A 27607-nucleotide genomic window follows, 5' to 3' on the forward strand; every position below is an offset into this window, starting at 1 on the left:
CAACAAGTTGGAAATTGCAAATTCAACAGTGAGTAGTTTGGAAGGAATCAGTGGCTAACTGCAAGCTTTGCATAGCGATCACTAGCCTGCTATTCAGTGGAGAGGATGTGTGGTCCAAGTCTGGATTTAAGGGTCTATTTTCCAAGCTTAAAAGGATAAACATTAACTCGCAACACATCATGTGCCAGAAAAGGTTGAATACATTGGCCATGCTGTCAATCCAGAATAACTTCTGTCGCATTCAAAATAATTTGAAACTCGGAACTGGGAAATCTCAGAGTTCAAGACATCTAGGAAAATATGTGCTGTCACTGACGTCATGACCTGTTTTCTTTCCAAGTTCCCAGTTGTTTGAAAGCACCATAAATTCAGAGAATGCCAGACTTTGATGACAAAGTTTGATGACCAAATTTGCCAACAAGAAGGACCACCGTGCCACCTTCCAGTTCAAGGTGAGTCCAAACATGTATTGTATGCTGCTGCATAAATTATGTAATATGCAAGGGAGTGTCACGGCCGTTAAAAGAACTGGACCAAGGTGCAGCATGGTGAGCGTACATTTTCTCTTTTATTTGAAATGCCGCCGACAAAACAATAAACAATACTAAACAAACAGCTATCGCTATGTGCCATCAAAGAAAGTTAACTTCCCACAAACACAGGTGGGAAAAAGGGTACCTAAGTATGGTTCCCAATCAGAGACAACGATAGACAGCTGTCCCTGAATGAGAACCATACCCGGCCAAAACATAGAAATAGAAAATCATAGAAACACAAAACATAGAATGCTCACCCCAACTCACACCCTGACCAAACCAAAATAGAGACATAAAAAGTATCTTTAAAGTCAGGGCGTGACAGGGAGATATGTTTTCTGTTGCTAATAAAGTATTACTAAGTGTATGTTGTGTAGTAAGCTGCTAGTAGTCCATGTGCTTCACCCTAATAATTTGGTCCCTTTTGCCCTCATAATTTAGCTGTTCTGATTTGGTGGTGTGCACATGTAGAGAAATGTAATCATTGCATATTGTAAGAGCTTTCATTGTCTGCTTATATGCCTCCTTAATTTATCCTACGGTTCTGACTTGGTGTACAGGGTGAATAGTGTAAGAACGGCCCATGTTCTGAATTCTGTTGCTGTACATTTCAAAAGTGCTGAACAAAAAATTATGTTTTTAGTTTGCCCCACAAAGATTTACATGCTAAAATCGCCACTGGATACAGTCTATCACCCAAAACAGGAAATTACATCATGTCATGGTTCCTGGGAAATTTAACCCGAAACGACTGCTAAATGCAAAATTGCAAATCATGGGAAATTGTTAATACATTCGGATCGAATTGCACTCATGAAAAGTTATCCCCCACAAACTAGTACAGGGTCCAATAACAGCAGTAGTTGATGCTTTTTGCCTACTGTAAACATTTCACTTGGAAATTATGGTATGAATATTTGATTTGAACCTTCTGACCAATTAGTGGGTGAGGCGGCGCCCCTCTGTCTGATTCGCGCCTTTCTTTTTCCCAACGCAGTTATGCCAAAACCACGCCCCGTTATTCAGAGAGACGTTCTACTACGCTCCTATTGGCTAGCTAGCGTTGTCTCACTCATAGGCCATCAGTGCAGACAGTAACCTTCCAAGGTAAGGATGGAAAGTGTAATTTAACAATTAGCTGGCAACCATAATGCAGGGCTATTATTATCATGTTTGGTAACATTTGCCCATGTATTTATTTTCAGAGTTTCAATGAGTTGTAAAAATGTCTCAGAACTCTGCTGAATTCCCTCAATTGAAGGTCAGCTACATTAACCTAGGCTGCTTAACGTTACTTAACCTTACTAGCTCAGTATTTGAAGTTGTTATATGTTATATAATTTCTCAAATATGTATTCGCTAATCATTCAGTAGAAAAGCTATGCCACAGCCATTCAATCTGTCTTTGAGCGTTAAGGGACGTTAATGGTTAGCTCGGTCCACAACATTATGTTATTATATTTTTCTATCTTGAAATACAAGGGCAAATGTTAATCAGTGACTGAAATTTCGCGCTACGTGACATTCACTTCCGGACTTGGAGAACGCTCAAAGCGTTGTCGAACTAACATCTGAATAACGGGGCGTGGTTTTGGCTTAACTGCGTTGAGGAAAAGAAAGACGCGTCTGATTCATATCGCGTGATTTCTGATGATAGTTATCGATAATAAAGTGACTGATTGGTTCTGTATGGTGGCCAAAACCCGCATGTTTTCGTTCAAATTCTGTTTTTTCACTCTCCCCACACAAGCAGTGGGCGTCTTCTGTTTTGAAAAACAACTGCAGACAGCCCGGATCCGTAGTTGCTTTTCACAACAGAAGCCGCTCCACTGCTTGTGTTGTGAGAGATATATATTTTTTTAGTTTGAACGATAACATGGGGGTTTGGCCCATCAATAGCCACTGGCCTGGAGTTGGGGAAAAGGTGTCTTATATTTTTAGGGGATAGATTAGCTATGAAATTAGAAGATAGAATTGGAGTCTATCAAATAACATTACTTGCACAATTTTGAATTCCCCTTTTTATTCACTATATTTTTTGGTGGGTGGAAAACATTACAACTCTATATATGTATATATAACGTTCTTTGTTGAATTGTACTGGACTCCAAGTGTTTTGCCAATCATCCAATCACTCCAATCTTAATTCCAACATTCAGATGTCCATCAACCCATAACCCATCTTTCCCAGTACACTACCCCTTTACTATTTCCTTTTGCAATACATCCTTCTATTTTACTGTGATGTCTTATGAGAGTCTTGAAGAATTGCTGTGTACCATTTCTATAGAGATTTCCCTAAAAAATGAATACTTTATCTAAGAGTATAATACATTTTCCCATTGATTGAATGTGCTTTTTCAAATATCATGACAGTGCTGTTTGTAGATCTATCTGAACACAGACATTATGACTTAAGAACCACTCCTGGACATGACTTCAAAATCAAGCCACCGAAGGACAGTAATCAAAACAGAGTATCTGTTGACTCTGTTTCCTTGGGGCAGAGTCTCCACAAGGCTGACTGTTCAATGCCCCATATGTTGAGCATTCTTTTTGTGGCGAGAATTTCTTTCTAATAGTTTAAATTGAAATGAACTGAATGATTTTTTGTATATCAGTTCATAAACCCAATGCCATGGTATTGGGACATAAAACATCTGTTTCCAACTATCTAGAATTTTATGCGGAATAGTTGTCAAACCTCTCGACCTTAAGTAAAACATGCAATCTACGAATGATGCTAGCTAGTCATTTTAAGCCATGCATGGTTTTTCATTGGAGGCAGAGAAACCAATTAATTCCTTTCTCTTTTAAGTAATTGCCTCTTCCATTTTTGTGGCAAAGCTGCAATGAGTTGATTATACTTTTGTATTGAGCATACATCTCCATAAACCCAGGGGAAAAAACCTTTTGAGAGAACCAATCGAAGCTCAATCAATTCCTGGATGAATGTTGCACCACCAAACGGACTCCTTTCTAGATCAGTGGGCCACAACTCTTCCTCACTGTGTACCACGTGGGCCACGTCAGAGAAGCAAGTTCTAGGCTACTTATGTTTATTATTTTTGTTCTCAATCAATATGTACTGCACTTTGACAATATGTACTCTTTCTCTGTTTGTCCCTCTTTCTTTATCTCTTTCTCACCTTCTCTCTCTCTCCAAAAGTTGACTCATGACCTCCCAGAGGCATCTCCTGTTTTTTTCCACTGTTCTGTCAGAGTGATGAACAGAAAGAAAGAGGTGTGGAGGGCTAGTAATGGATCTCTCCTCTCTGACACCACCTCCATAATCTCTGTACCACCCATGCTGGCTCCTCCTCCCGCTGCAGTGCCCTACCCTACCCTCCCCTCTTTCTCTCATCTTACCCTCTCAGGACCATATCAGTTAGAAATCTGGAGAGAAGCGTCATCTTATATTAGATTACCAGTGACTAGCGACATACGAACCGGATAATTGGTCGGAGTTATACTCACCATACATTCTATATATATATTTTTGTAATTAACTAAAGTTGGTGCTGTTGAACACATAATACATGTGACTCTCTCTCTACCTTTAATTGATGTTTACACTGTGCATTTCCTGTGATCCTATGGTTTTTGGAAATTCTGAAATTCAAGAACTGCATTTTTTTTGTCTGCAGTACTATGGTCGTAGATGAGTAGTCTACTGTAGATTACATGTCATGTCATATTCAAGCCAGTAGGTGCTAGAACACCTAGCTATTGGTGATACTTGTGGTACTGTAGAGTTATTTTATGATAAAGACGTCAGTGATGGCAGGAATTAAAATATTAATAAGCATCTCATCTATTCAATCAAAACAAAATAGCCTAAAATAAAAGCCAATAGTACTACTGATAATATGGCAGAGCGCATATGATCAGAGCGCATCCATGTTTGTGGTCTTACAGTTATTGTGGCAACAAACAGAACTCAAACAGCCACGGTATGTACGTCTCCTTAAATGAGTTTACTCAAGATAGTGGTTATACGTTTACTCACGTCTAATCTCAGGCGACCACTCTGGCCCTAAATTACCTGTTCCTCCAGTAGGCTACATGTGTGTCTGTATAGACTAATCTAATGCCCGTCATTCAGTGTGGTACGAGAATAGCCAGGCTACTTAAGACGCTGGGCTTCTGGAAAGGAAGTGACAGATACTCGCTACACACAATCGGGCAGATTAGTCTTGAGGTCAGTAATCTGGTTTCAGCACCATGGATAGTGACACTCGCGGCCAAACAGCGCGCGATCATTCATTCGAGATACACATTTGGATTTGTTTGAGAAGTTATTTTTTAATTGCCAAACACTGCTAAAACAACGTATTTTCTAATCTCGATTGTGTAAAATGTAGGCATGGGAAGTTTTTGTACTTTTTTCTTGAATTTCTACTCCTTGCTCACGTTGGGTTGAATTGGGCTAAAATAATTACGAAAAGGAGGACCAGCATAGGAGGTGGACCAGCATAGGGGGTGGACCAGCGAGTTGATAAAGGGAAGCAAGGTTTAATGGTATGTGAGTGAGAGGTTAAGGGCGGAGAGAGAAGGTGATAGTGAATAGGGCTGCGCGCTCAAGCGGGAGTGCGCGCGGACAGCAAATCGGTCAGAGACTGGAGTCGCAAGGATGGAGATACGACCAGATAGGTTTAAAATCGTCGCGGGCCAGACCCTCGGAAAATTACACAAGTAAGTTAAAACAACAGCTTTATTACTTTTTCTGTGTGGTTTATTGGTGCAAATTGTGTAGCCTACTTTGTTATCGTAGCGCGTGAAATCCAGTTTAGCGCGGTCTTGATTTTTTATTACAAAATAGTCACTTGTCATCCCGCCCGGCACGCATTTAGAGTTTATACAGAGTTTAAATGTATGTATATTCAAGTAACCTAGGCCTATTAAGCGTTGTAAAAGATCAGGGATTACTTTTATCTGCACTTTTGGCTAAAAAGGAACCGGTGGGCCGGCTGGTAGAAACATTTGGCTGTAGGCTAGGGAATATCAAGATGCCCAAAGGCCTGAGCGGGGTTGGTTGACCTGACGAAACATCTGTTTGCAATTATCAATTTTGTGTTTCTGTCAATTTCATAAAACCCCCTTTTCTTTTTTTATTTTCTTTTAACCTTTGAGACAACTCTAACTGAGTAAAATTAAAGATAGGCCTAGCCTACATTTTTATTTATGTTCAGTGATGTATTTTACGAGTAGCCAACTGTTTTTAATGTGGGTTATTTGATTATCTTTCATGTTAAATTGTTAATTTCAAAAAGGTTTATGGTTGCTCTAATAGAAAATATTTGATTTTTCATCGTGTGTAAATGTATAGCTTCTATGTCAAATGTCAGAGCAAGGACATTGCAAAGAGATACATAGTTACCTTAATTACCTCGTACCCTTGCACATAGACTCGGTACTGGTACTCCCTGTATTAGCCATGTTATTTTTACTCGTTATATTTATTCGTAAATCACTGTGTATTTAGTCCTCGTGTCACTATTTCTGTTATTAATATTGTATTTTATTATGTATCTTTAACTCTGCATTGCTGGAAAATTACCCGTAAGTAAACATTTCACTGTTCGTTTACACCTGTTGTTTATATGACGAATACAATTGGATTTGATTTGAAATATAGCTAACTAGATTAACTTAATTCAGGCCCTATTAATATCGATGTGGGAATGTCCTCACTTTTACCTGTTAACTTGAGACAGTTTCCGTTCCGTCCATTCTAAAGTCTATAGATAGGTCTTACCTCAAATAGTTTCCCTAAAGGCTAGATTTGAACCTGCAGTATCTTCGAGTTCACGGACGTTTTCTGTAGGCCGAACCTAAATAAAGAAGTTAGCCTCAGCTCACGTAGGTGCGCAAAGCTCAGTCAGCTTGTGATGGGATGGACGGATGAAGAGACCGAATAGCCAACATTAGTTTATTCTAATATGACATGTAAATTATTTTATATAGATATACCATAATGATCTAAACATGATTATAAACTGGATGGTTTGAGCCCTGAATGCTGATTGGCTGAAAGCCATAATATATCAGACGGATATGAAAATGATTTTTTTTCTTCTAATTACGTTGGTAACCAGTTTAAAATAGCAATAAGGCACCTCAGGGGTTTGTGGTATATGGCCAATATACCATGGATAATGACTGTATCCACTCCGAGTTGCATCATGCTTAATAACACCCCTTAGCCATTGAACATACCGCTTCAAATTCATGGATTCGGCTATTTCAGCCACACCCGTTGATGGCAGGTGTATAAAATCGAGCACACAGCCATGCAATCTCCATTGACAAACATTGGAAATAGAATGGCCCGTACTGAAGAGCTCAGTGACTTTCAATGTAGCACCGTCATAGGATGCCACCTTTCCAACAAGTCAGTTAGTAAAATGTATTCCCTGCTAGAGCTGCCTCGGTCAACTGTAAGTGCTGTTGGAAAAGGCTAGGAGCAACAATGGCTCTGCCGCAAAGTGGTAGGCCACACAAGCTCACAGAACAGGACTGTCGAGTGCTGAAGCGCGCAGTGCGTAAAAATTGTCTGTCCTCGGTTGCAACACTCACTACCGAGTTCCACACTGCCTCTTGAAACAACGTCAGCACAATAATTTCCATGGCCGAGCAGCTGCACACAAGCCTAAGATCACCATGCGCAATGCCAATAGTTGGCTGGAGTGTTGTAAAGCTCGCCCCCATTAGACTATGGAGTAGCAGAAATGCATTATCTGGAGTGAGGAATCACGCTTCCCCATCTGGCAGTCCAATGGACGAATCTGAGTTGTGCAGATGCCAGGAGAACACTACCTTCCCCAATGCAGTACCAACTGTAAAGTTGGGTGGAGGATAAATAATGGTCTGGGGCTGTTTTTCATGGTTCAGGCTAGGCCCCTTAGTTCCAGTGAGTGGAAATCAGCAGGGGTGGGCAACTCCAGTCATCGAGGGCCTGATTGGTGTCACACATTTTTTCCATCCCTAGCAAACACAGCTGATTATTCAAATTGCATTCTAAACTGAAGATCATGATTAGGTGATTATTGGAGTCAGGTGTGTTAGCTGGGGCTGGGGCAAAACTGTGACACCAATCAAGCCCTCAAGTACTGGAATTACCTACCCCTGCACTACAGCATGCAATGACATTGTAGACGATTCTGTGCTTCCAACTTTGTGGCAACGGTTTGGGGAAGGCCCTTTCCAGTTTCAGCATGACAATGCCCCCGTGCACGAAGCGAGGTCCATGCAGAAATGGTTTGTCGAGAACGGTGTGGACGAACTTGACTGGCCTGGACAGAACCCTGACCTCAACTCCATCTAACACCTTTGGGATGAATTGGAACGCCGACTGCCCAACATCAGTGCCCGACCTTGCTAATGCTCTTGTGGCTGAATGGAAGAAAGTCTCTGCAGCAATGTTCCAACATCTAGTTTGAAATATAGTTTTTAAAAAAGTTTGAAATATCCAATAAATGTCGTTCCACTTCATGATTGTGTCCCACTTGTTGTTGATTCTTCACAAAAAAATACAGTTTTATATCTTTATGTTTGAAGCCTGAAATGTGGCAAAAGGTCGCAAAGTTCAAGGGGGCCGAATACTTTCGCAAGGCACTATATGCACTACCGTTCAAAAGTTTGGGGTCACTTAGAAATGTCCTTGTTTTTGAAAGAAAAGCCATCAAAATAGCATCTAAATGATCAGAAATACAGTGTTGACATTGTTAATGATGTAAATGACTATTGTAGCTGGAAACGGCAGATTTTTTAAAATTGAATATCTACATAGGTGTACATTTTGTGGGTTCAAACAGGCTCAAAATGGCCAGAAACAAAGGACTTTCTTCTGAAACTTGTCAGTCTATTCTTGTTCTGAGAAATGGTTATTGGAGACTATTCCATGTGAGAAATTGCCAAGGAACTGAAGATCTCGTACAACGCTGTGTACTACTCCCTTCACAGAACAGAGCAAACTGTCTCTAACCAGAATAGAAAGAGGAGCGGGAGGCACCGGTGCACAACTAAGCAAGAGGACAAATACATTATAGTGTCCAGTTTGAGAAACAGACACCTCACAAGTCCTCAACTGGCAGTTTCATTAAATAGTACCCGCAAAACACCAGTCTCAACATCAACAGTGAAGAGGCAACTCCGGGATGCTGGCCTTACTACAAGATGAGACACTCTCTCACCTTTCTAAAAGTTCTAAAAACAAAGATACTGTTGGTTCTACGCTAAGCCTCCATTTAATGCCACCTCTTTGCGTTTGAAACTTGCAGAGAGCAAAAGAGGTGGCATTAAATGGAGGCTATAGCCTAGAATTACTGTATTCCTATTTGAACTTTGCTTTGCTTTTAAGTCGTTGAAAGTGCAGTGTTAGGCATTTGGGTGACAAATCGGACATTGTTTATCCATTGGAATTTGGTTCAGATTTTAGTTTGAAAGCATACTGAAAACACATTGGAAATTCAACTAACTTTTGGCTGTCTTTTGAAGTGGTTGAATATACAGTCGTGGCCAAAAGATTTGAGAAGGACACAAATATACATTTTCACAAAGTGTGCTGCCTCGGTGTCTTTAGATATTTTTGTCAGATGTTACTATGGAATACTGAGGTATAATTACAAGCATTTCATAAGTGTCAATGGCTTTTATTGACAATTACATGAAGTTGATGCAGAGTCAATATTTGCAGTGTTGACCCTTCTTTTTCAAGACCTCTGCAATCCGCCCTGGCATGCTGGCAATTAACTTCTGGGCCACATCCTGACTGATGGCAGCCCATTCTTGCATAATCAATGCTTAGAGTTTGTCAGAATTTGTGGGTTTTTGTTTGTCCACCTGCCCCTTGAGGATTGACCACAAGTTCTCAATGGGATTAAGGTCTGGGGGGTTTCCTGGCCATTGACCCAAAATATTGATGTTTTGTTCCCTGAGCCACTTAGTTATCACTTTTACCTTATGGCAAGGTGCTCCATCATGGTGGAAAAGGAATTGTTTGTCACCAAACTGTTCCTGGATGGTTGGGAGAAGTTGCTCTCGGAGGATGTGTTGGTACCATTCTTTATTTATGACTGTGTTCTTAGGCAAAATTGTGAGTGAGCCCACTCCCTTGGTTGAGAAGCAACCCCACACATGAATGGTCTCAGGATGCTTTACTGTTGTCATGACACAGGACTGATGGTAGCGCTCACCTTGTCTTCTCCGGACAAGCTTTTTTTCCGGATGCCCCAAACAATCGGAAAGGGGATTCATCAGAGAAAATTACTTTACCCCAGTCCTCAGCAGTGTACCTGTACCTTTTGCAGAATTTCAGTCTGTCATCAATGTTTTTCCTAGAGAGAAGTGGCTTCTTTGCTGCCCTTCTTGACACCAGGCCATCCTCCAAAAGTCTTCGCCTCACTGTGCGTGCAGATGCACTCACACCTGCCTGCTGCCATTCCTGAGCAAGCTCTGTACTGGTGGTGCCCCGATCCCGCAGCTGAAACAACTTTAGGAGACAGTCCTGGCGCTTGCTGGACTTTCTTGGGCGCCCTAAAGCCTTCTTCACAACAATTGAACCACTCTCCTTGAAGTTCTGGATGATCCGATAATTGGTTGATTTAGGTGCAATCTTACTGGCAGCAATATCCTTGCCTGTGAAGCTCTTTTTGTGCAAAGCAATGATGACGGCAGGTGTATCCTTGCAGATAACGATGGTTGACAGAGGAAGAACAATGATTCCAAGCACCACCCTCCTTTTGAAACTTTCAGTCTGTTATTCAAACTCAATCAGCATGACAGAGTGATCTCCAGCCTTGTCCTCGTCAAAACTCACACCTGTGTTAACGAGAGAATCACTGACATGATGTCAGCTTGTCCTTTTGTGGCATGGCTGAAATGCAGTGGAAATGTTTTTGTGGGATTCAGTTCATTTGCATGGCAAATAGGGACTTTGCATTTAATTGCAATTCATCTGATCACTCTTCATAACATTCTGGAGTATATGCAAATTGCCATCATACAAACTGAGGCAGCAGATTTTGTGAAAATTAATATTTGTGTCATTCTCAAAACCTTTGCAACCTACAGTTGTGGCCAATCTCATTGATCAACGTCTCAACCAAATGTTATCCAATTATCCACTTTGAAATGACGTGGTGTGCCCAGTTGAATTGCTCTTTGCAAGTTTCAAACATAACGAGGTGGCATTAAATGGAGGCTATAGCCTAGAACTACTGTATCTTCGTTTTTTAGAACTTTATGAAGTCGGAGACATGAAGTTTCATTTAAGTTTATGCTTGGTTCATATTTTACCCCCCAATAATCATGGTTATTTTACTGTAATGACACGATAACAAATCAAATCAAATTTGATTTGTCACACGCGCCTAATACAACAGGTGGAAATGCTTACTTACAAGCCCTTAACCAACAATGCAGTTTTAAAAAACTAGTTATGAAAATATTTACTAAATAAACTAAAGTTTTAAAAAAAAGTAACACAATAAAATAACAATATACATATATAACATATACAGCTTTATACAGGGGGTACAACAAGCTGATCTCTATGTGGCTTTGTGCCCAGAGTTTGCATGCATTTTAGGTATTTTTTGTGTGCAAAAGAACAGTATACACTGAGTGTACAAAACATTAGGAACACCTTCCTAATATTGAGTTGCACCCCCTTTTGCCCCCAGAACAGCCTCAATTCGTTGGGGCATTTGACTCTTCAAGGTATCGAAAGTGTTGCACAGGGATTCAAGTTGGCTGGATGTCCTTTGGTGGTGGACCATTCTTAAAACACACAGGAAACTGTTGAGTGAAAAAAAACAGCAGCGTTGCAGTTCTTGACACACTTAAACCAGTGCACCTGGCCCCTACTACCATACCCCGTTCAAAGGCACTTAATAAAAAGGCACTGTGTTCCTAATGTTTTGTCCACCCAGTCCATAGCCTATTGTGTCCAGCTGGTCAGCTAAGTACTGTCACATTGTAAAAGTAGGCCTTCATTGTAAATAAGAATTTGTTCTTAACAGACTTGCCTAGTTACATAAAGGTTAAATAAAAACTAAATACAAAAAAAGCATTTGGAATTAGCCTAGGCCTACATAAAATGAAAGTTAGATCAGCAGCTAATTTGCCTAGTGAGATGCAATGTGACCACTTGCGAGAGCTGGCTACTCTGCTCAAGAAATGTGAAAGACACATCTTTCAAAAGGGAACATAGTGTTTGTTTGGCGCGCCCACGATGCAAGAAAAGGTATGATGAATCTTCAGAAACATTGGATGGATATCGGAGGGCAAAGAGTTTGCGGTCTCTCTTTTTCTCAGGATTTTAAGATGTGTCTAAACACACAAATCCTCTCCCGAAATAACCCTCCCCCTCCAAGCTGTTGGCCCACATAAATCCCAATCACCATATACCCCTCTCTCTCTCTCTCTATCTCTCTCTTTCTCACTTCAGTTCAATTCAAAGGGCTCTATTAGCATGGGAAACATGTTTATATTGCCAAAGCAAGTGAAATGGATAATTAACAAAAGTGAAATAAACAATCAGCAATGAACAGTAGGTCTAAACAGTACACTTAAAAAAAAGTTTCAAAGGAATAGAGACATTTTGAAATGTCATATTTTGGCTATGTACAGTGTTGTAACAATGTGCAAATACTTGAAGTAGAAAAGGGAAAATAAATCAACATAAATATGGGTTGTATTTACAATCTCTCTCTCTCTCTCTCTCTCTCTCTCTCTCTCTCCCCCCTCTCTTTCTTTCAGTAGCCTACACCTCTCCAGGTCCGCCCCTTTCGATAACTCGTCATTGTCCCTTCCAAAAGCATTTAAACTCAGGATTACTGTAGGCTATTGCCTTACGCGATAGTGTCCGGTAAACCCTCACTTCCTCAGCACGTGCGTGCGCGGAGGTGTTTCCCAGAGGTGTTGGTTTGTGGCTAGGTTAACGAGCATATGCGTATCAATATAAAGTTGTAGTTGTCATGCGTGCATTTCTGTGACATTTACTACGCCATAGCAATGGTTCTCCATATACGTATATGTTTTAGGTTGCCAGACTCATTCAATTCATTTTGATTGTACTGATGCATTTTTAATATAATGCTAAATGCATCATACAGGGATGATGTCTGTATTTAGAAAGTTGACATATCTTGAAAACTTGATTGCTGACAAACAAAACATTTTAGACTATGTCAACCATGGACTAATGAAACAAATACCAAAAGATTGTTTTTGGGTGGAATGTTCCTTTAATTAACCTGACATTGCTCTCTGCACGTTTCAAACACAAAGAGGTGGCATTAAATGGAGGCTTTTGCCTAGAACTACAGTATCTTTGTTTTCAGAACTTTTAGAAAGGATGAGAGAGTGTCTCATCTTGTAGTAAAATAGCAACTCAAGTGCAGTGTCCCTAATTTGATATAACCAATCCATGTCATAATTCGTAATTTACAAAACATTGTATAAACAGTTGCATAATGACATTTGGTTGACATTGTCCCCAAGGCAGAGAGTATATAGTTAGATCCACCTGTTTTGTCAAGCATTGGGGTCTTAACAATATCACATTTAGCTGCTGAATGCAATTCAATTGATTAAGGCTGAGTCCCTTGCCCACATGGTGATAATACTCTGGGACATTTTCTGCAGATTAACTTGTGTCTGCGGTATAGTTTGTCTTATTAACACAACCCACTGGGCACACACACTGGTTGAATCAAAGTTGTTTCCACGTCATTTCAATTAAATTCCCTTGAACCAACTTGGAATAGATGTTAAATTAATGTCTGTGCCCAGTGGGAAGTAGCCAGTGTTTTTGACCATGTGATGTCATTTCCACAAAATATTATCAGTCACCAATCAGCCATCTATTGTGAGTTTAGAGCAGAGTTTTCATAAACCCAATAAAAAATGTGTTTCTCAAGCTCATTTTGGCCCAGTACAGTGTGTGGATTGTTGAGAGAATAAGTTGTTTGGTTATTGTATTCATAGAGATGTATTTTAATTCCTACATCTATGATCGTATTGTTCAAGAGAGAGTTCCATTGCCCTCAGCTTACTTTTCACTCTGCGTCGAAAGGTTTTCCTATGCCATTTCACATTTTTCTCAACAATTGACTTAACTATTCCGTTGTGTATTCAGAAGTCTGCAACCTCATATCAAGAGGGTCTGTGTCATATTCAGGTGGTACGGTATCTTGAAAATAATTCCCATTCTAGTTGCTTCCCTAGTCCTACTCTTCATGTACATTACAACTGATTCTTCAATCATCTTAACCTGTTGATTGAACTCTGAACTGCAACGCTGAACTGTCCTCACGTCAGTGTCCTTGACAAATTAATTAAGAGATTAAGTTGGAGAGAACATGGTATACTCATTGGGACAAACCAGTGAACAACTATTCAGAGTCATTGACCTCGATTTCATTTCCTCTCCTGTAATATGTCTCAAAAGAGTTTTGTGCAGAAAGACATCCACATTTACTACACAGGTACGTATCATTCTGTCGGTTTGTGTGATATTATTTAGAGAGTCAAAACAAGAGGAGTTAGTGAAGAGCCAAGGGTTTAAAGGGCTATACGTCTCGGGGCCAGGCGAAGGCAACCGGAAGTTGAGACATGGAGGAGAAAAGACAGAAAAGGAAATGCATTTTAAAAAATCTAAGCATCTGCTGCAAGGATATCAAGTGAGCTCTGGCCTGTCTTCTACTTCATTACTATGGGACAGTTGGCTCCTCGCACTTTTTCAGCGGTTATTTGCAAGACAGTAGTGTTGAGCACGTTTCCCCCTTGAACACATTTCATAAACACCTGACAGGTATCAAAAGGACATTGTTTCACCTGCACAGATGTGTCCTTCTGTGTGCTCTCCTGTTCAGACAGGGAGTGATTTCTCAAGACGCAGAAAGGGGGAATTGGTGTTAGAAGAGCAGTCGTGCAAGATGGGTGTGACAATGTGAGAGGAGAGGGAATTGAGGATGGGAGGCAGGGACTGAGACCAGACCCAAAAAAGATGAACGAGGGACAGGAGGAATAGAAAGAAAGAGAGGCCCACTAAGACAGAAATAGGAGGAGATATAAATAATTAATCGTCAGCAAAAGTCATTAATACTTCATCAATGTCGAAGAATGTTGGAGCCATTGCTTGTGTGAACTGCTATTGGTAAAGGCACCGTAGTGGTAGTCTGGCTGATACCAAATTCAAAAGTCCTCCTGACTGCAGAGTCTGGAAAGACTGTTTTGATGTTGTCGGCACAATGCGTCGATAATGAAGGGTGCTGTGCTTTTACTGGTTGGTTCTCCTTCGTCGCTTTCTCACTCGAACCCACACGCACAGCCATGGACAGCCCCTGAGCGCTGTCCCCTTCCATTACAACTGTTGGATTTTCAAATCCAAAACATTTGAGAGAACTAATCAATACGTCCCCTCAATTTCTGAGCGACTATTGCATTATCAAACGGCTTCCGGTCCAGACCAGCGTGTCACAGCTCTCCCTCGACGTAAGTCACGTGGGACGAGTCAGCCAGGCTACCGTAGTGGCACCCGTCTTGTGGATGTTGCTTCCTCCCATGTGTTAGCGTACACAGGTTCCGCATACCACAGCAGTTTTCGACTTGCCGCAATGCACAGTTTGTGAACTATAGTTTGATGCCAAATATGGTATAAAGTTTGCTCTCAAAGGTGTATTAGAGGACATGTCTATTTTACCCTCGCATCATTCTCAAGCCTCCACATAGGAAGCTCACCTTCTAAAATGGCCTTGCATGTTGATGGGGTGACAGACACACACCTTGTGCCCAGTGACAGTGCTGCTGTGTGACAGATCGCTATGCCATTGTGACATTGGTCTACATACTGCTTTGGTGACACTGTCAGTAGATTACCCTAGCTTGATTTATCATGGGTTTGACAGGACCTGGGTAGTCTGTCTCAGTAGATATTGCCCTGGTGGTTCTGAAATTCTGGTCAAGTTTCTGGTAGGTAAGGATATCTATCAGAGCATTGACCCAGTATGATAAATACTTTTGTCTTGATATGGACAAATGTATCAAATAATGTCTTCTGTACCGTTTTCAGAGACTATATTTGCGAGACATCCCGTCTAAGCATCCCCTTCCCCTGTTTCTTGTGAAGCTTTTTACCTTAAACAGCAGTTTCCTCCTTCCACTTCATATTACGTTGTTTCTGATACGTCTGTAAAATGACAAAAGTGAGATTTTGGAGGGATGAAAAGGTCTGGGTAAAAAAAAGTATAACATAGCAAATCACTGTGTGGTTCAAGGCAGTACCCATTTTTTACCATTCCCAAGAACTATACCCAACTAGCTAAAATATATACAAAGCCAATAGTCTGATTCCTCAGACAAGAAACGGTCAACTTTGCAGTTCAAACAATGCTGGCATCACCACTGACTGATTGACAGTTTAGTGTTCTACCGCTTCCTACAGTCTGCTCTTAACCAATGGCTCTCCTTCCCCCTAATCACTTGAGCATTAAAAACGTATGACCAGAATGTAAATAAAGCAGGGGCATGTGAAACCTCAGTCTCCCCCACATCTCCCCATATTCCCTGGCCTTGCAGCAGAGGTACAGCCTCGCACTGGGGCCGGGCAGATCTCATGCTTAATGGATGATGTGCCTCGGCTGAATACATATTTGATGTTTCCCAGACTGGAGGCTGGCACAGGTCGTTAGCATGTTTGCTCAGTGAGCTGGATGAGTCGGGAGAAAGCAGGAGAGAGCGGGGTGGGGCTTGAGTTCTGCCAAAGAGACAAGTACTGTTTTCACCTTATGGTTTTGGCTCTACTCTACCACAGCCTGCCAGCCAGGCCTGTCAGACTGGCCATGTCAGCAAAAAATATATAAGAAAAAAGAATAATAATCACTGCAAGCCATGGCTTGGCCAAGGTGACATTGAATAGCCCAGAGGTGGTTGACATTTTTTAAAGAGGTTTACAGGAAGGAAAGTCTCAGTCTTGGATGAGTCTTGATTTTTCCACAATGGAAATATGTTTGTGTTGTCAAGCATAGCCATTAAAATACATTAGCAATGAATACAACCTCATGGACGTTTAATGCCATGCAAAATAACTTGCATAACTAATGCATGGAAGACACACACACACACACCTACACAATCATACCTCAGACTGATGCTAACAAGAACAAGGAAACACTTGAGTAAATGAGGGTACAAAGTACAATGAAAGCAGGTGCTTCCACACAGGTGTGGTTTCTGAGCAATTCCTAAGTAATTAACCATCATGCCATCTATAAAAATGCTGGGCAGCCCCAGTTGCCCATTATTTTGGCTACCATGGTTGTGCTCACTTAGGATGACAATGCCCCCATCAACAGGGCATGAGTGGTCACTGAATGGTTTGATGAGCATGAAAACGATGGAAACCATATGCCATGGTCATCTCAATAACCAGATCTCAAGCCAGGAGCGGTGCCTGTGACACCAAATGATGGACTTTTTTTGTGGAAGAATGGTGCCGCATCCCTCCAATAGAGTTCCAGACACTTATATAATCTATGCAAAGGCATATTGAAGCTGCTCTGGCGGCTCGTGGTGCCCCAATGCCCTATTAACACACTTTGTGTAGGTGTTTCCTTTATTTTGGCAGTTACTTGTAAATGTAACATATGTCTCCAAATACTTTCAATTAATATCAACAAAATTCTCGACTGTGCAATGTCACTGAATCATGTCTCTTTGCCATCTGTATGTTACAGCTGTCGCTGTAAGTCACAAGCCAACGGTCTCTATATATACAGCATATATATTCTCTCCTCTTTGTTCTCAGAATCCTAGAGAAGCGGCAGGAAAATGGCGAGACCATCGAGCTCACCGATGAGGGCCAGGCAGTTATCGTGGAGGAGAAGGAGATGCCCGTGGTGGACTGCACCTGCTTCGGCCTGCCACGGCGCTATATCATCGCCATCCTTTCCGGCCTGGGCTTCTGCATCTCTTTTGGCATCCGATGCAACTTGGGCGTGGCCATCGTCAGCATGGTCAACAACCAAACCATCTACAAGGGCGACAAACCAATCCTTGTGGTGAGTCCAAAAGGGTCATTTGAGGACTGGTAGTGTTCTATACTGAACAAAAAGATAAACGCAACATGCAACAATTTCAACCATTTTACTGAGTTATAGTTCATATAAGGAAATCAGTCAATTGAAACACATTTATTATGCCCTAATCTATGGATTTCACATGACTGGGAAGGGGCACAGCCATGGTTGGGCCTGGGAGGGAACAGGCCCACCCACTGGGGAGCCAGGCCCAGCCAATCAGAATGAGTTTTTCCCCATAAAAGGGCTTTATTATAGACATAAATACTCCTCAATTTCATCAGCTGTCCAGGTGGCTGGTCTCAGACGATCCCACAGGTGAAGAAGCCGGATGTGGTGGCCCTGGGCTGGCGTGGTTACACATAGTCTGCGGTTATGAGGCCTGCTGAATGTACTGACAAATTCTCTAAAACGATGTTGGAGGAGGCTTACAGTAGATAATTGAACATTCAGTTCTCCGGCAACAAGCTCTGGTGGACATTCCTGCAGTCAACATGCCAGTTGCATGCTCCCTCCAAACTTGAGATATCTGTGGCATTGTGTTGTGTGACAAAACTGCACATTTTAGAGTAGCCTTTTATTGTCCCCAGCACAAGGTGAACCTGTGTAATGATCACGCTGTTTAATCAGCTTCTTGATATGACACACTTTTCAGGTGGATGGATTATCTTGGCAAAAGATAAATGCTCACTTGCAGGGATGTAAACATATTTGTGCACAACATTTGAAAGAAATTACATTTTTATACGTATAGAACATTTCTGGGATCTTTTATTTCCGCTTATGAAACTGGGACCAACACTTCACATGTTGTGTTTATATTTTTGTTCAGTGTTCATGGAACCTTTTCCATCATTTGAGTGTTCTTTGTTGGATGAAACATTCTTCCAGAAACCAAAAATGGTTCTCCAACAGGGACAAGCCAAAGAACCCTTTATGGTTCTAGGTAGCACCTTTGTTTCCATGAGTGATATGTGTGACTTTTTGGGAGACTGAATCCTTATTGTCAGTGATGGTATTGTATGCTCTCTAAGAGTCAGAGTTGGACCAATCTGGTTGGTTTGGCTTTACCTCCTTCTCCTAAATGGATAATGATAATGACCTTATTGACCAGCAAACACAAGACGCATGCAATGTTGCGCTAGCTAAAAGAGGATTGTTACAGCTAGTGAAAACGTTCATCTATCGCAATTAAATAGTTTGATTGTCAACTTTGTCTTTTGTTGGGTTGATAAGGCTTTGATTAATGATTACCATTGAAGGTTGGTAGTAAGGGTCGCCTACTTTGGTTGAGCGATCTCACATGTATTTTTTTCCTTCCCATTTCTTTGCCTTGAACTCTCCTTTCATTTTTTTTCTCACTCTCTCCATCTCTCCATAGAAAGCTCAGTTCAACTGGGAACCAGAAACAGTTGGAATGATCCATGGGTCATTTTTCTGGGGATACATAGTAACCCAAATACCCGGGGGATTCATCTGTCAAAAATTTGCAGCCAACAGGTCAGCTGCTTATACTTATATGTGAATAATATGCTGTGAATATTTCAATAACTATTACTGTACACTCTTAGGAAAAAGGGTTCCAAAAGGGTTCTTTGGCTGTCCCCATAAGAGAACCCTTTTTGGTTTCAGGTAGAACCCTTTTTGGTTTCGGGTAGAACACTTTTGGGTTCCATGTAGAACCCTCTGTGGAAAGGGTTCTACATGGAACCCAAAAGGGTTTTACCTGGAACTAAAAGGGTTCTACCTGGAATCAATAAGGGTTCTTCAAAGGGTTCTCCTATTGGTACAGCCAAATAACCCTTTTAGGTTCTAGACAGCACCTTTTTTTTCCTAAGAGTGTAGGTACATATCTGATTCTATTCCCTCTTTTTTCTCCTCTATCACGCAGAGTCTTTGGCTTTGCCATAGTGGCTACCTCATGCCTGAATATGTTGATCCCTTCGGCAGCACGAACTCACATTGCCTGTGTTATCCTTGTCAGGATATGTCAAGGACTCGTGGAGGTGCTTGGCTACATTCCATGGCTTTCCCTAGCATACATCAGATTTCACTATGCTGACAACTGATTGTTTTCTCTATGGTGAACTGGTCACTGGCCATGTGTCCTACATGACGAGAAGGTTTTTTTTCTCGTGTAGAGTGCATTTCACCTGAAACACCCCTTTGAGAGAAAGAGTTGCACCCGGAAGTGATGTCATGGATGTTAGGAGATTTTCATATTAGAAAGAAAACATCAAAAATTATGACATGGTCAGTGGCCAGTTCACCATAGAGAAAACAATCAGTTGTCAGTAACCTTTCAGTATAACTACAAATATGAAAAGTTCCTGGTCACTTAACTGTAATTCTTTCTCTCGCAGGGTGTTTCATATCCAGCGTGCCACGGTATCTGGGCAAAATGGGCCCCACCTCTTGAAAGAAGTCGATTGGCCACGACAGCCTTTTGTGGTGAGGTCAACTCACTCTTCTGTCATCCTCTCTCCTGTCTTTGTCTGGGCACTACAAAGGGTCACAGTTGTGCTCACTACTACAATTAATATAACTTATTGTGATGACTTAATTCTCCATAATCCTATATGACTGGAACCATCTCAACATCTACTTTGACTATTTCTACCATTGTAATCATTAATAATCATGCTCGGATTGCTCAAGATAGTAGTTCTAGTTCCAAAGCAATGTTGTTTATTGATGTGCACTTCCATATGACTGATCTTTCTGTCTCACTCATGTTTGAGTGTGTCTGCCTCTGTATCTCAGGGTCCTATGCAGGAGCCGTGATAGCCATGCCACTGGCTGGAGTACTAGTCCAGTATTCAGGGTGGTCATCTGTTTTCTATGTCTATGGTTAGTAACCTCTGTCATAACTGTTCCCAACTTAAAGTGATACAGGTGTATGATATTAATTGTATCACCCTGTTGCAGGAGAACTTTGCTGCAATGCAGGACATTTTAAACTTGCAGTGTATTTAAGGTTTAAAAAGGCTTTTGTAATTTTCACTTTGAAATTTCAACTGATTTCAGATTAATTTGAACTGGCTCAGATTAAGATCCTACATGTGTAGTTCACTTTTATGTGAAGTTAAGCTTATCTTCGACTGTGGTTGTTTCCTCCAAACCGTTTTAAAAAGTTTGCTGCAGGGTTGTGGTCAATTCCATTTAAACTCCAGTCAATTCAAAATGTGGACCAAACTCCAATTTAAATTCACATTTTTCCTTATTGAAAAGCATTGAAGAGAGTTTGAATTTTAGTGTACTTCCTGAATTTAAATGGAATTGACCACAACCCTGGTTATCTATGTATTTAGCAAAGTCCTACATTTCCTGGCTAGCATTTTTGGAGAATGTAGCAATGCTAGTGGAAATGGATTGTATCGGTTAGCGGTGCAAAAGTGAACAATCCTTCAGTTCAGTTCAAGTATGCAAATGCTACAAAGGCTTATGAATTGGCTGTGAAACGTATGCACTGTAGCTCTGAACCGCAGTCTGTCCTAGTTTTAAGAAACCTAATTTTCTCTATTCTTACTCTTTTCTCTACACTCGTTCCACTCTACCTTCCACCTCCCAGGCAGCTTTGGGATCTTCTGGTATCTCTTTTGGATCCTGGTGTCGTACGAGAGCCCGGCAGCCCACCCCACCATCACAGAACAGGAGCGGAAATACATTGAGGAGGCTATTGGAATGTCAGCCGCTAACTCTACACCTGTTACGGTTAGTCTACACCAATTCCACTATCCACTATCTCGCTTCTAAGCTAAACATCACTTTGTTTCTCTTCCTCTGCAGATCCACTTTTCATGGCCCCTCGTTGCTGTGTTCTGACAATGTGATTTAGGGGATTTGAGCCTTTAAACTAACATTTATTTTTAACAGTGTCTTCATCTGAAGTGGCATGCTATGGCCAAAAGTAGTGCACTATATAGGGCATATGGTGTATTTTAGAACACACAAAGGAATCATGATAAGATGATCACGATCAACCCTGGTCTCAATGTGGTGGCTGTTACAAAAGCTGTAAAGTGATAGTTCACTCAAATTACAAAATGACATGTTGGTCTCCTTACCCCTGTAACCAATCTATGGACAAAGTATGACAGCAATCCATGCTTTGGTTTAGTTTCCCTGGCAATGTTTCCAAATGCTGGCACAAATGGCACAAATCCCATGCAAGTCATGGTATTTACAGATGTAGGATCTTAATTTGATCACTCTTTTGTTGCTGAGAATTATTTTCCTGCACAACAGGAAATGCAAGCTTGTATTCAATGTTTAAAAAGGCTTCTAAAGTTTGTAATTTCCACTTTAAAATCTCAGACTTGATTTGCCCGAACAAAATATATATCAACCCCTACAAAAAATGTACATTGATTATAGACCACATAATAATAATAATAATAATTCACATTTCCTGTTGCTGCAGGATCACTCTGCTGTAGCAAACTGGCTCAAAATTAAGATCCTACATATGTATAGTAGCATTTTTCTCACATCATTTACAACTCATCTGTAAGTGACTTTGTTGAGATACACAAAACATTTTAGATACTTTTGAATGATTTGGTCATAATACGTAAAAAATGTTAATGTCAGTATCTTGTAATCGCTATCCTGTCCAGTATCTACTCAATGTTTAATTTGTATTTTACCATGCACTATTGCCTGCCTCCTTACTGTAAATTGAATGTTTTCTGGTCCTTCTAGAAATGGAACACGCCTTGGAGAGCCTTTTTCACTTCGATGCCAGTCTACGCCATCATCGTGGCCAATTTCTGTAGAAGCTGGACCTTCTACTTGCTCCTCATCAGCCAACCTGCATACTTTGAAGAAGTGTTTGGGTTTGAGATCAGCAAGGTGACTAAGACAAGGAATATCCATGTACATCTGGCCTAGAGCTAGTACTGTGCTGGTGCAGGTTTATGTGGCCCTATGTGAACCCAGGGTTGTGTGATCCCGGGGTGCACAAATGGCCTTTTTAGCTTTTCTTATGAGGACTACTAACAAGTACTGTTATGCTCCTCCAAGACTGGTTTTATTTGTTGTACAGTACTAAAAAATATCCTCCACCCTCTGGCCACCTCCTATCCACCCCTCCACCTCTCATCCCAGGTGGGCTTGGTGTCGGCTCTCCCCCATCTGGTGATGACCATCATCGTGCCGATCGGTGGCCAGCTGGCTGACTACCTGCGCACAAACAAAATCATGAGCACCACCAACGTCCGGAAGATGATGAACTGCGGAGGTAAGAGAGGAGGGTGAAAAGAGAAGGTGGAAAAGAGGAGGAAGGAGGAAGGAAAAAGCAGAAGCAGGCGACAGGGCAAGACATGTCTTTGATTTCGTGATTAGCTATCAAGTGTTGCTTTTTAAGAACTGTGAAAGATTGTTGGTTTGTTCGTATCAGCTGTTCGTTGACAGCTCGTGCCAGTTTTGTCATATATAACCAAAGACTACTTTTACATGAACAAAACAACTCAGCTAGAAGGAAAAATATAAGGTAAAAAAAGTTACACCTAAAAAATGTAAGAGAGATATTTACTTGGAAAATACAACACCTCGTTTTGTGGTAACCATGGTGTCCGGTCGGTGCGTGAGAAAACGATCACGGCACAAGGCAAATTATGACTTACAGTAACGCAGCATTGCTTGCCACAGTAAACTATTTTTGAACTGCAGAGAATACAGGAGTGAGGGGAATGAGAAGCTTATACATATCTATATCACTGTGGGAAGCTGAACCACATAGAGCCACATTTCGGGCAGACTGCACTTTTAACTAGAAGAATATCCTCTATCAAGTTTCACCACTGTCTTTGTGTGCTGTTTTATCCCCGTTCATTTACCCGAGTATTGAAATAATGCTACCTTGATTCTTGACTTCCTCCATATTTGTTTATGTGTCTTAACTTTCTCGTGATAGGTTTCGGAATGGAAGCCACCCTGCTGCTAGTGGTCGGGTTTTCTCATACGAAAGTTGTGGCTATCACCTTTTTGGTTCTGGCTGTGGGCTTCAGTGGGTTCGCTATTTCAGGTGAGACTTTGGTTGTTATCTTTACATATCTCTCATATACACTACATGGCCAAAAGTATATGGACACCTGCTTGTCAAACATCTTCTTACAAAATCAATAGGCATTAGTATGGAGTTGGTCCCCCCTTTGCTGCTAAAACAGCCTCCACTCTTCTGGAAAGGCTTCCACTAGATGTCGGAACATTGCTGCGGGGACTTCCATTCAGCCACAAGAGCATTAGTGATGTTGGGTGATTCGGCCTGGCTCGGCGTTCCAATTCATCCCATAGGTGTTCGATGGGGTTGAGGTCAGGGCTCTGTGCAGGCCAGTCAAGTTCTTCCACAACAATCTCGACAAACCATTTCTGTATGGACCTCGCTTTGTGCACAGGGGCAAGGGCCTTCCCGAAATTCTTGTCACAAAGTTGGAAGCACAGAATTGTCTACAATGTTATTGTACGCTGTAGTGTTAAGATTTCCCTTTACTAGGCTCTGTCGCAGCCGGCCGCGACCGGGAGACCCATGGGGCGGCGCACAATTTGCCCAGCGTTGTCCGGGTTAGGGGAGGGTTTGGTCGGCAGGGAAGTCCTTGTCCCATCGCGCACTAGCAACTCCTGTGGTGGGCCGGGCGCAGTGCAAGCTGACACGGTCCCCAGATGTATGGTGTTTCCTCCGACACATTGGTGTGGCTAGCTTCCGGGTTAAGTGGACATTGTATCAAGAAACAGTGCGGCTTGGTTGGGTTGTGTTTCGGACGACGCACAGCTCTTGACCTTCGCCTCTCCCGAGTCCGTATGGGAGTTGCAGCGATGAGACAAGACTGTAACTACCAATTGGATAACACAAAATTGGGGAGAAGAAGGCACAGTTGGCACTATGCATTGGGGCAGGTAGCGTTTTCCTGGCATCCGCCAAACCCAGATTTGTCCGTCGGACTGCCGATGGTGATGGCGGCGAGCTTGGCGGTGAGCTTTACACCACTCCAGCCGACGCTTGGCATTGCACATGGTGATCTTAGGCTTGTGTGCGGCTACTCGGACATGGAAACCAATTTCATAAAGCTCCTAAAGAACAGTTATTGTGCTGACATTGCTTCCAAAGGCAGTTTGGAACTCGGTAGAGTGTTGCAACCGAGGAAAGACGATTTTTACACGTTACGTGCTTCTGCACTCGGCAGTTCCGTTCTGTGAGCTTGTGTGGCCTACCACTTTGCGGCTGAGCCGTTGTTGCTCCTAGACATTTCCACTTCACAATAACAGCACTTACAGTTGACCGTGGCAGCTCTAGCAGGGCAGAAATGTGACAGACTGACTTGTTGGAAAGGTGGCATCCTATGAAGGCGCCACATTGAAAGTCACTGAGCTCTTCAGTACGGGCCATTCTACTGCCAACGTTTGCCTATGGAAATGTCATGGCTGTGTGCTCGATTTTGTATACCTGTCAGCAACGGGAGTGGCTGAAATAGTCGAATCCACTAATTTGAAGAGGTGTCCACATAGTTCTCTTACCTCTCGGTCTTCTGTTATTCTCTCCTCAAGACAGGTTTTGGCAGGTTTATCACACAACAGATCAGAGAGTTCACTCCACCTCCTCACAGAAAAGGATAAGCTCCGTCAGCAGAACAGCTAACCTTGAATTGTCCATAGAGAATTGCATAATCTCTCAAGCTCAGTTATTTAGGGGATTGTCTTTGCTATCTGACATACTGTAGAGTTTGGCTACTATTATATCATACTTCTTGAAAGTTGATGGTCTGTGTCGGTACGACAACAACAACAGTGACAACAACAATTTATTGGTGACCTTTCTCTCTGTTTCTCCATTAGGCTTCAATGTGAACCACCTGGACATTGCTCCCCGCTATGCCAGTATCCTCATGGGCATCTCCAACGGGGTGGGCACTCTGTCTGGCATGGTGTGCCCGCTCATTGTTGGTGCCATGACCAAACATAAGGTACGAAATGACCCTGCTTCTACACCACACCATACAGCACACTGCCTACTGCACACCCACCATCACACATCATATACATCATTATCTATGGAGGGATAATAGATACACATTCTTACTCAATATTCATCCCTCTTTTATCACTTGTTTTAGTTTATTTCTCTCACTCCCGTTCATTCTCTTTTTATTTTCTCTCTCTCTCCCTCACACACACACACACACACACACACACACACACACACACACACACACACACACACACACACACACACACACACACACACACACACACACACACACACACACACACACTCTCTCTCACTCTTTATCCCGCCGTCTATCAATCACATTAGGTATTTCACTGTACTTCTGCACGTGACAATAAAACTCCTCTTTATCTTTCTCCCTCCCTCTCCCGCCTTAGACGCGGGAAGAGTGGCAGTATGTGTTTCTCATTGCTGCACTCGTTCATTACGGGGGTGTTATATTCTACGGTATGTATTCTGTCTGTTTTCTCCCCCCCCCCTGTCGTCGCACGTCATAATGAAGCTGTATAGTGATGCAACACTTGTTTGAATTGACCCTGAAGTAAATGAATGTGTTTCAATTGTGTATTGTATTGATATTCGCTCTTACACAATTGTATTCCATATTGTCCTAATATTAACATTTAATGAAGTTTGGTTCCATTTTTTTTATTTCTTATATTCATTTGTATTCATTTATTTGTATTGAACCTTTATTTAACTAGGCATGCAACCCTTTAGAGTTGAACTGCATAATCTAGATCCAAGTCAAAGTAAGTATAGTTTTGGGAAGAATGATTTCATTTATCTTTTGTATTCTAGGACTTTTTGCCTCCGGAGAAAAGCAGTGGTGGGCAGAGCCCGAGCAACTTAGCGATGAGAAGTGTGGAATTCTGGATGAGGATGAGCTGGCCAATGAGACAGAGGAGTTGTACCGTACTAGCGGAGAAGGAGGCTACGGAGCAACGATCCAAGCTCAGGATCCCAACGGAGGAGGAGGAGGCGCAGGAACCTGGGTCTCGGACTGGGATAAGACTGAGGAGTTAGTACAACCACCAGGAACCAATAGCTACCTATACGGAGGAGAGGAAGACAAGGAGCTAACATAGAGGGACTTACAGGTAGGAGTTACAGAGTGGGGTAGCAGACAGAAAGAGTAGATGGTTTCCTTTTGGCACAGGAACTTGGAAAGAGGTGGGGTGGGTGGTTGGGATGAGGGTGAGGAGCGGAAGAAGGGGAGGACCAAAGTATTATTTACGGAGAACTGAAACAGATTGTACAACAGCGGAAAGAGGATGAGCCATGTACTAAGTCTGTACAGTGCATTCGGAAAGTATTCAGACCCCGTGACTTTTTAACATTTTGTTACGTTACAGCCTTATTTTAAAATGGATGAAATAGTTTTTCCCCCTCATTAATCTACACACAATAACCCATGATGACAAAGCAAAAACAGTTTTTTGGACATTTTTGGAAATGTATTTCAAATAAAAAAACGTATATAAGTATTCAGACCCTTTACTCAGTACTTTGTTGAAGCACTATTGGCAACGATTACAGCCTTGAGTCATCTTGGGTATGACACTACAAGCTTGGCACACCTGTATTTGGGGAGTTTATCCCATTCCTCTCTGCAGATCCTCTCAAGCTCTGTCAGGTTAGATGTCGCTGCACAGCTATTTTCAGGTCTCTCCAGAGATGTTTGAAACGGGTTCAGGTCCAGGCTCTGGCTGGGCCACTCAAGGACATTCAGAGACTTGTCCCAAAGTCACTCCTGCATTGTCTTGGCTCTGTGCTTAGGGTCTTTGTCCTGTTGGAAGGTTTGCCTTCGCCCCCCCCCCCCCCCCCCCCCCCCCCAGTCTGTGGTCCTGAGCGCTCCGGAGCAGGTTTTCATCAAGGATCTCGCTGTACTTTGCTCCGTTCATCTTTCCCTCCCAGTCCCTGCCTCTGAAAAACATCCCCACAGCATGATGCTGCCACCACCACCATGCTTCACCGTAGGG

The 27607-nt window shown here is 42.0% G+C and overlaps 1 protein-coding gene across 1 annotated transcript; it reads left to right on the plus strand.

The window, feature by feature from the left end:
* Positions 1 to 4515: 4515 nt before the first annotated feature.
* LOC110491576 (vesicular glutamate transporter 1) lies at positions 4516 to 27109 on the plus strand. Its single transcript, XM_021565125.3, has 13 exons — positions 4516 to 5231; positions 17350 to 17602; positions 19002 to 19120; positions 19512 to 19626; positions 19984 to 20071; positions 20384 to 20470; positions 21192 to 21334; positions 22325 to 22474; positions 22730 to 22862; positions 23538 to 23648; positions 25454 to 25581; positions 26003 to 26072; positions 26427 to 27109. The coding sequence occupies exons 1-13, from the start codon at positions 5170 to 5172 to the stop codon at positions 26711 to 26713; spliced, it is 1746 nt and encodes a 581-aa protein (XP_021420800.1). The 5' UTR covers positions 4516 to 5169; the 3' UTR covers positions 26714 to 27109.
* The last annotated feature ends 498 nt before the right edge of the window (positions 27110 to 27607 follow it).

The sequence above is a fragment of the Oncorhynchus mykiss genome, chromosome 16, assembly GCF_057628025.1.
Source record: "Oncorhynchus mykiss isolate SJ-2025 chromosome 16, ASM5762802v1, whole genome shotgun sequence".
Lineage (NCBI taxonomy): Eukaryota > Metazoa > Chordata > Actinopteri > Salmoniformes > Salmonidae > Oncorhynchus > Oncorhynchus mykiss.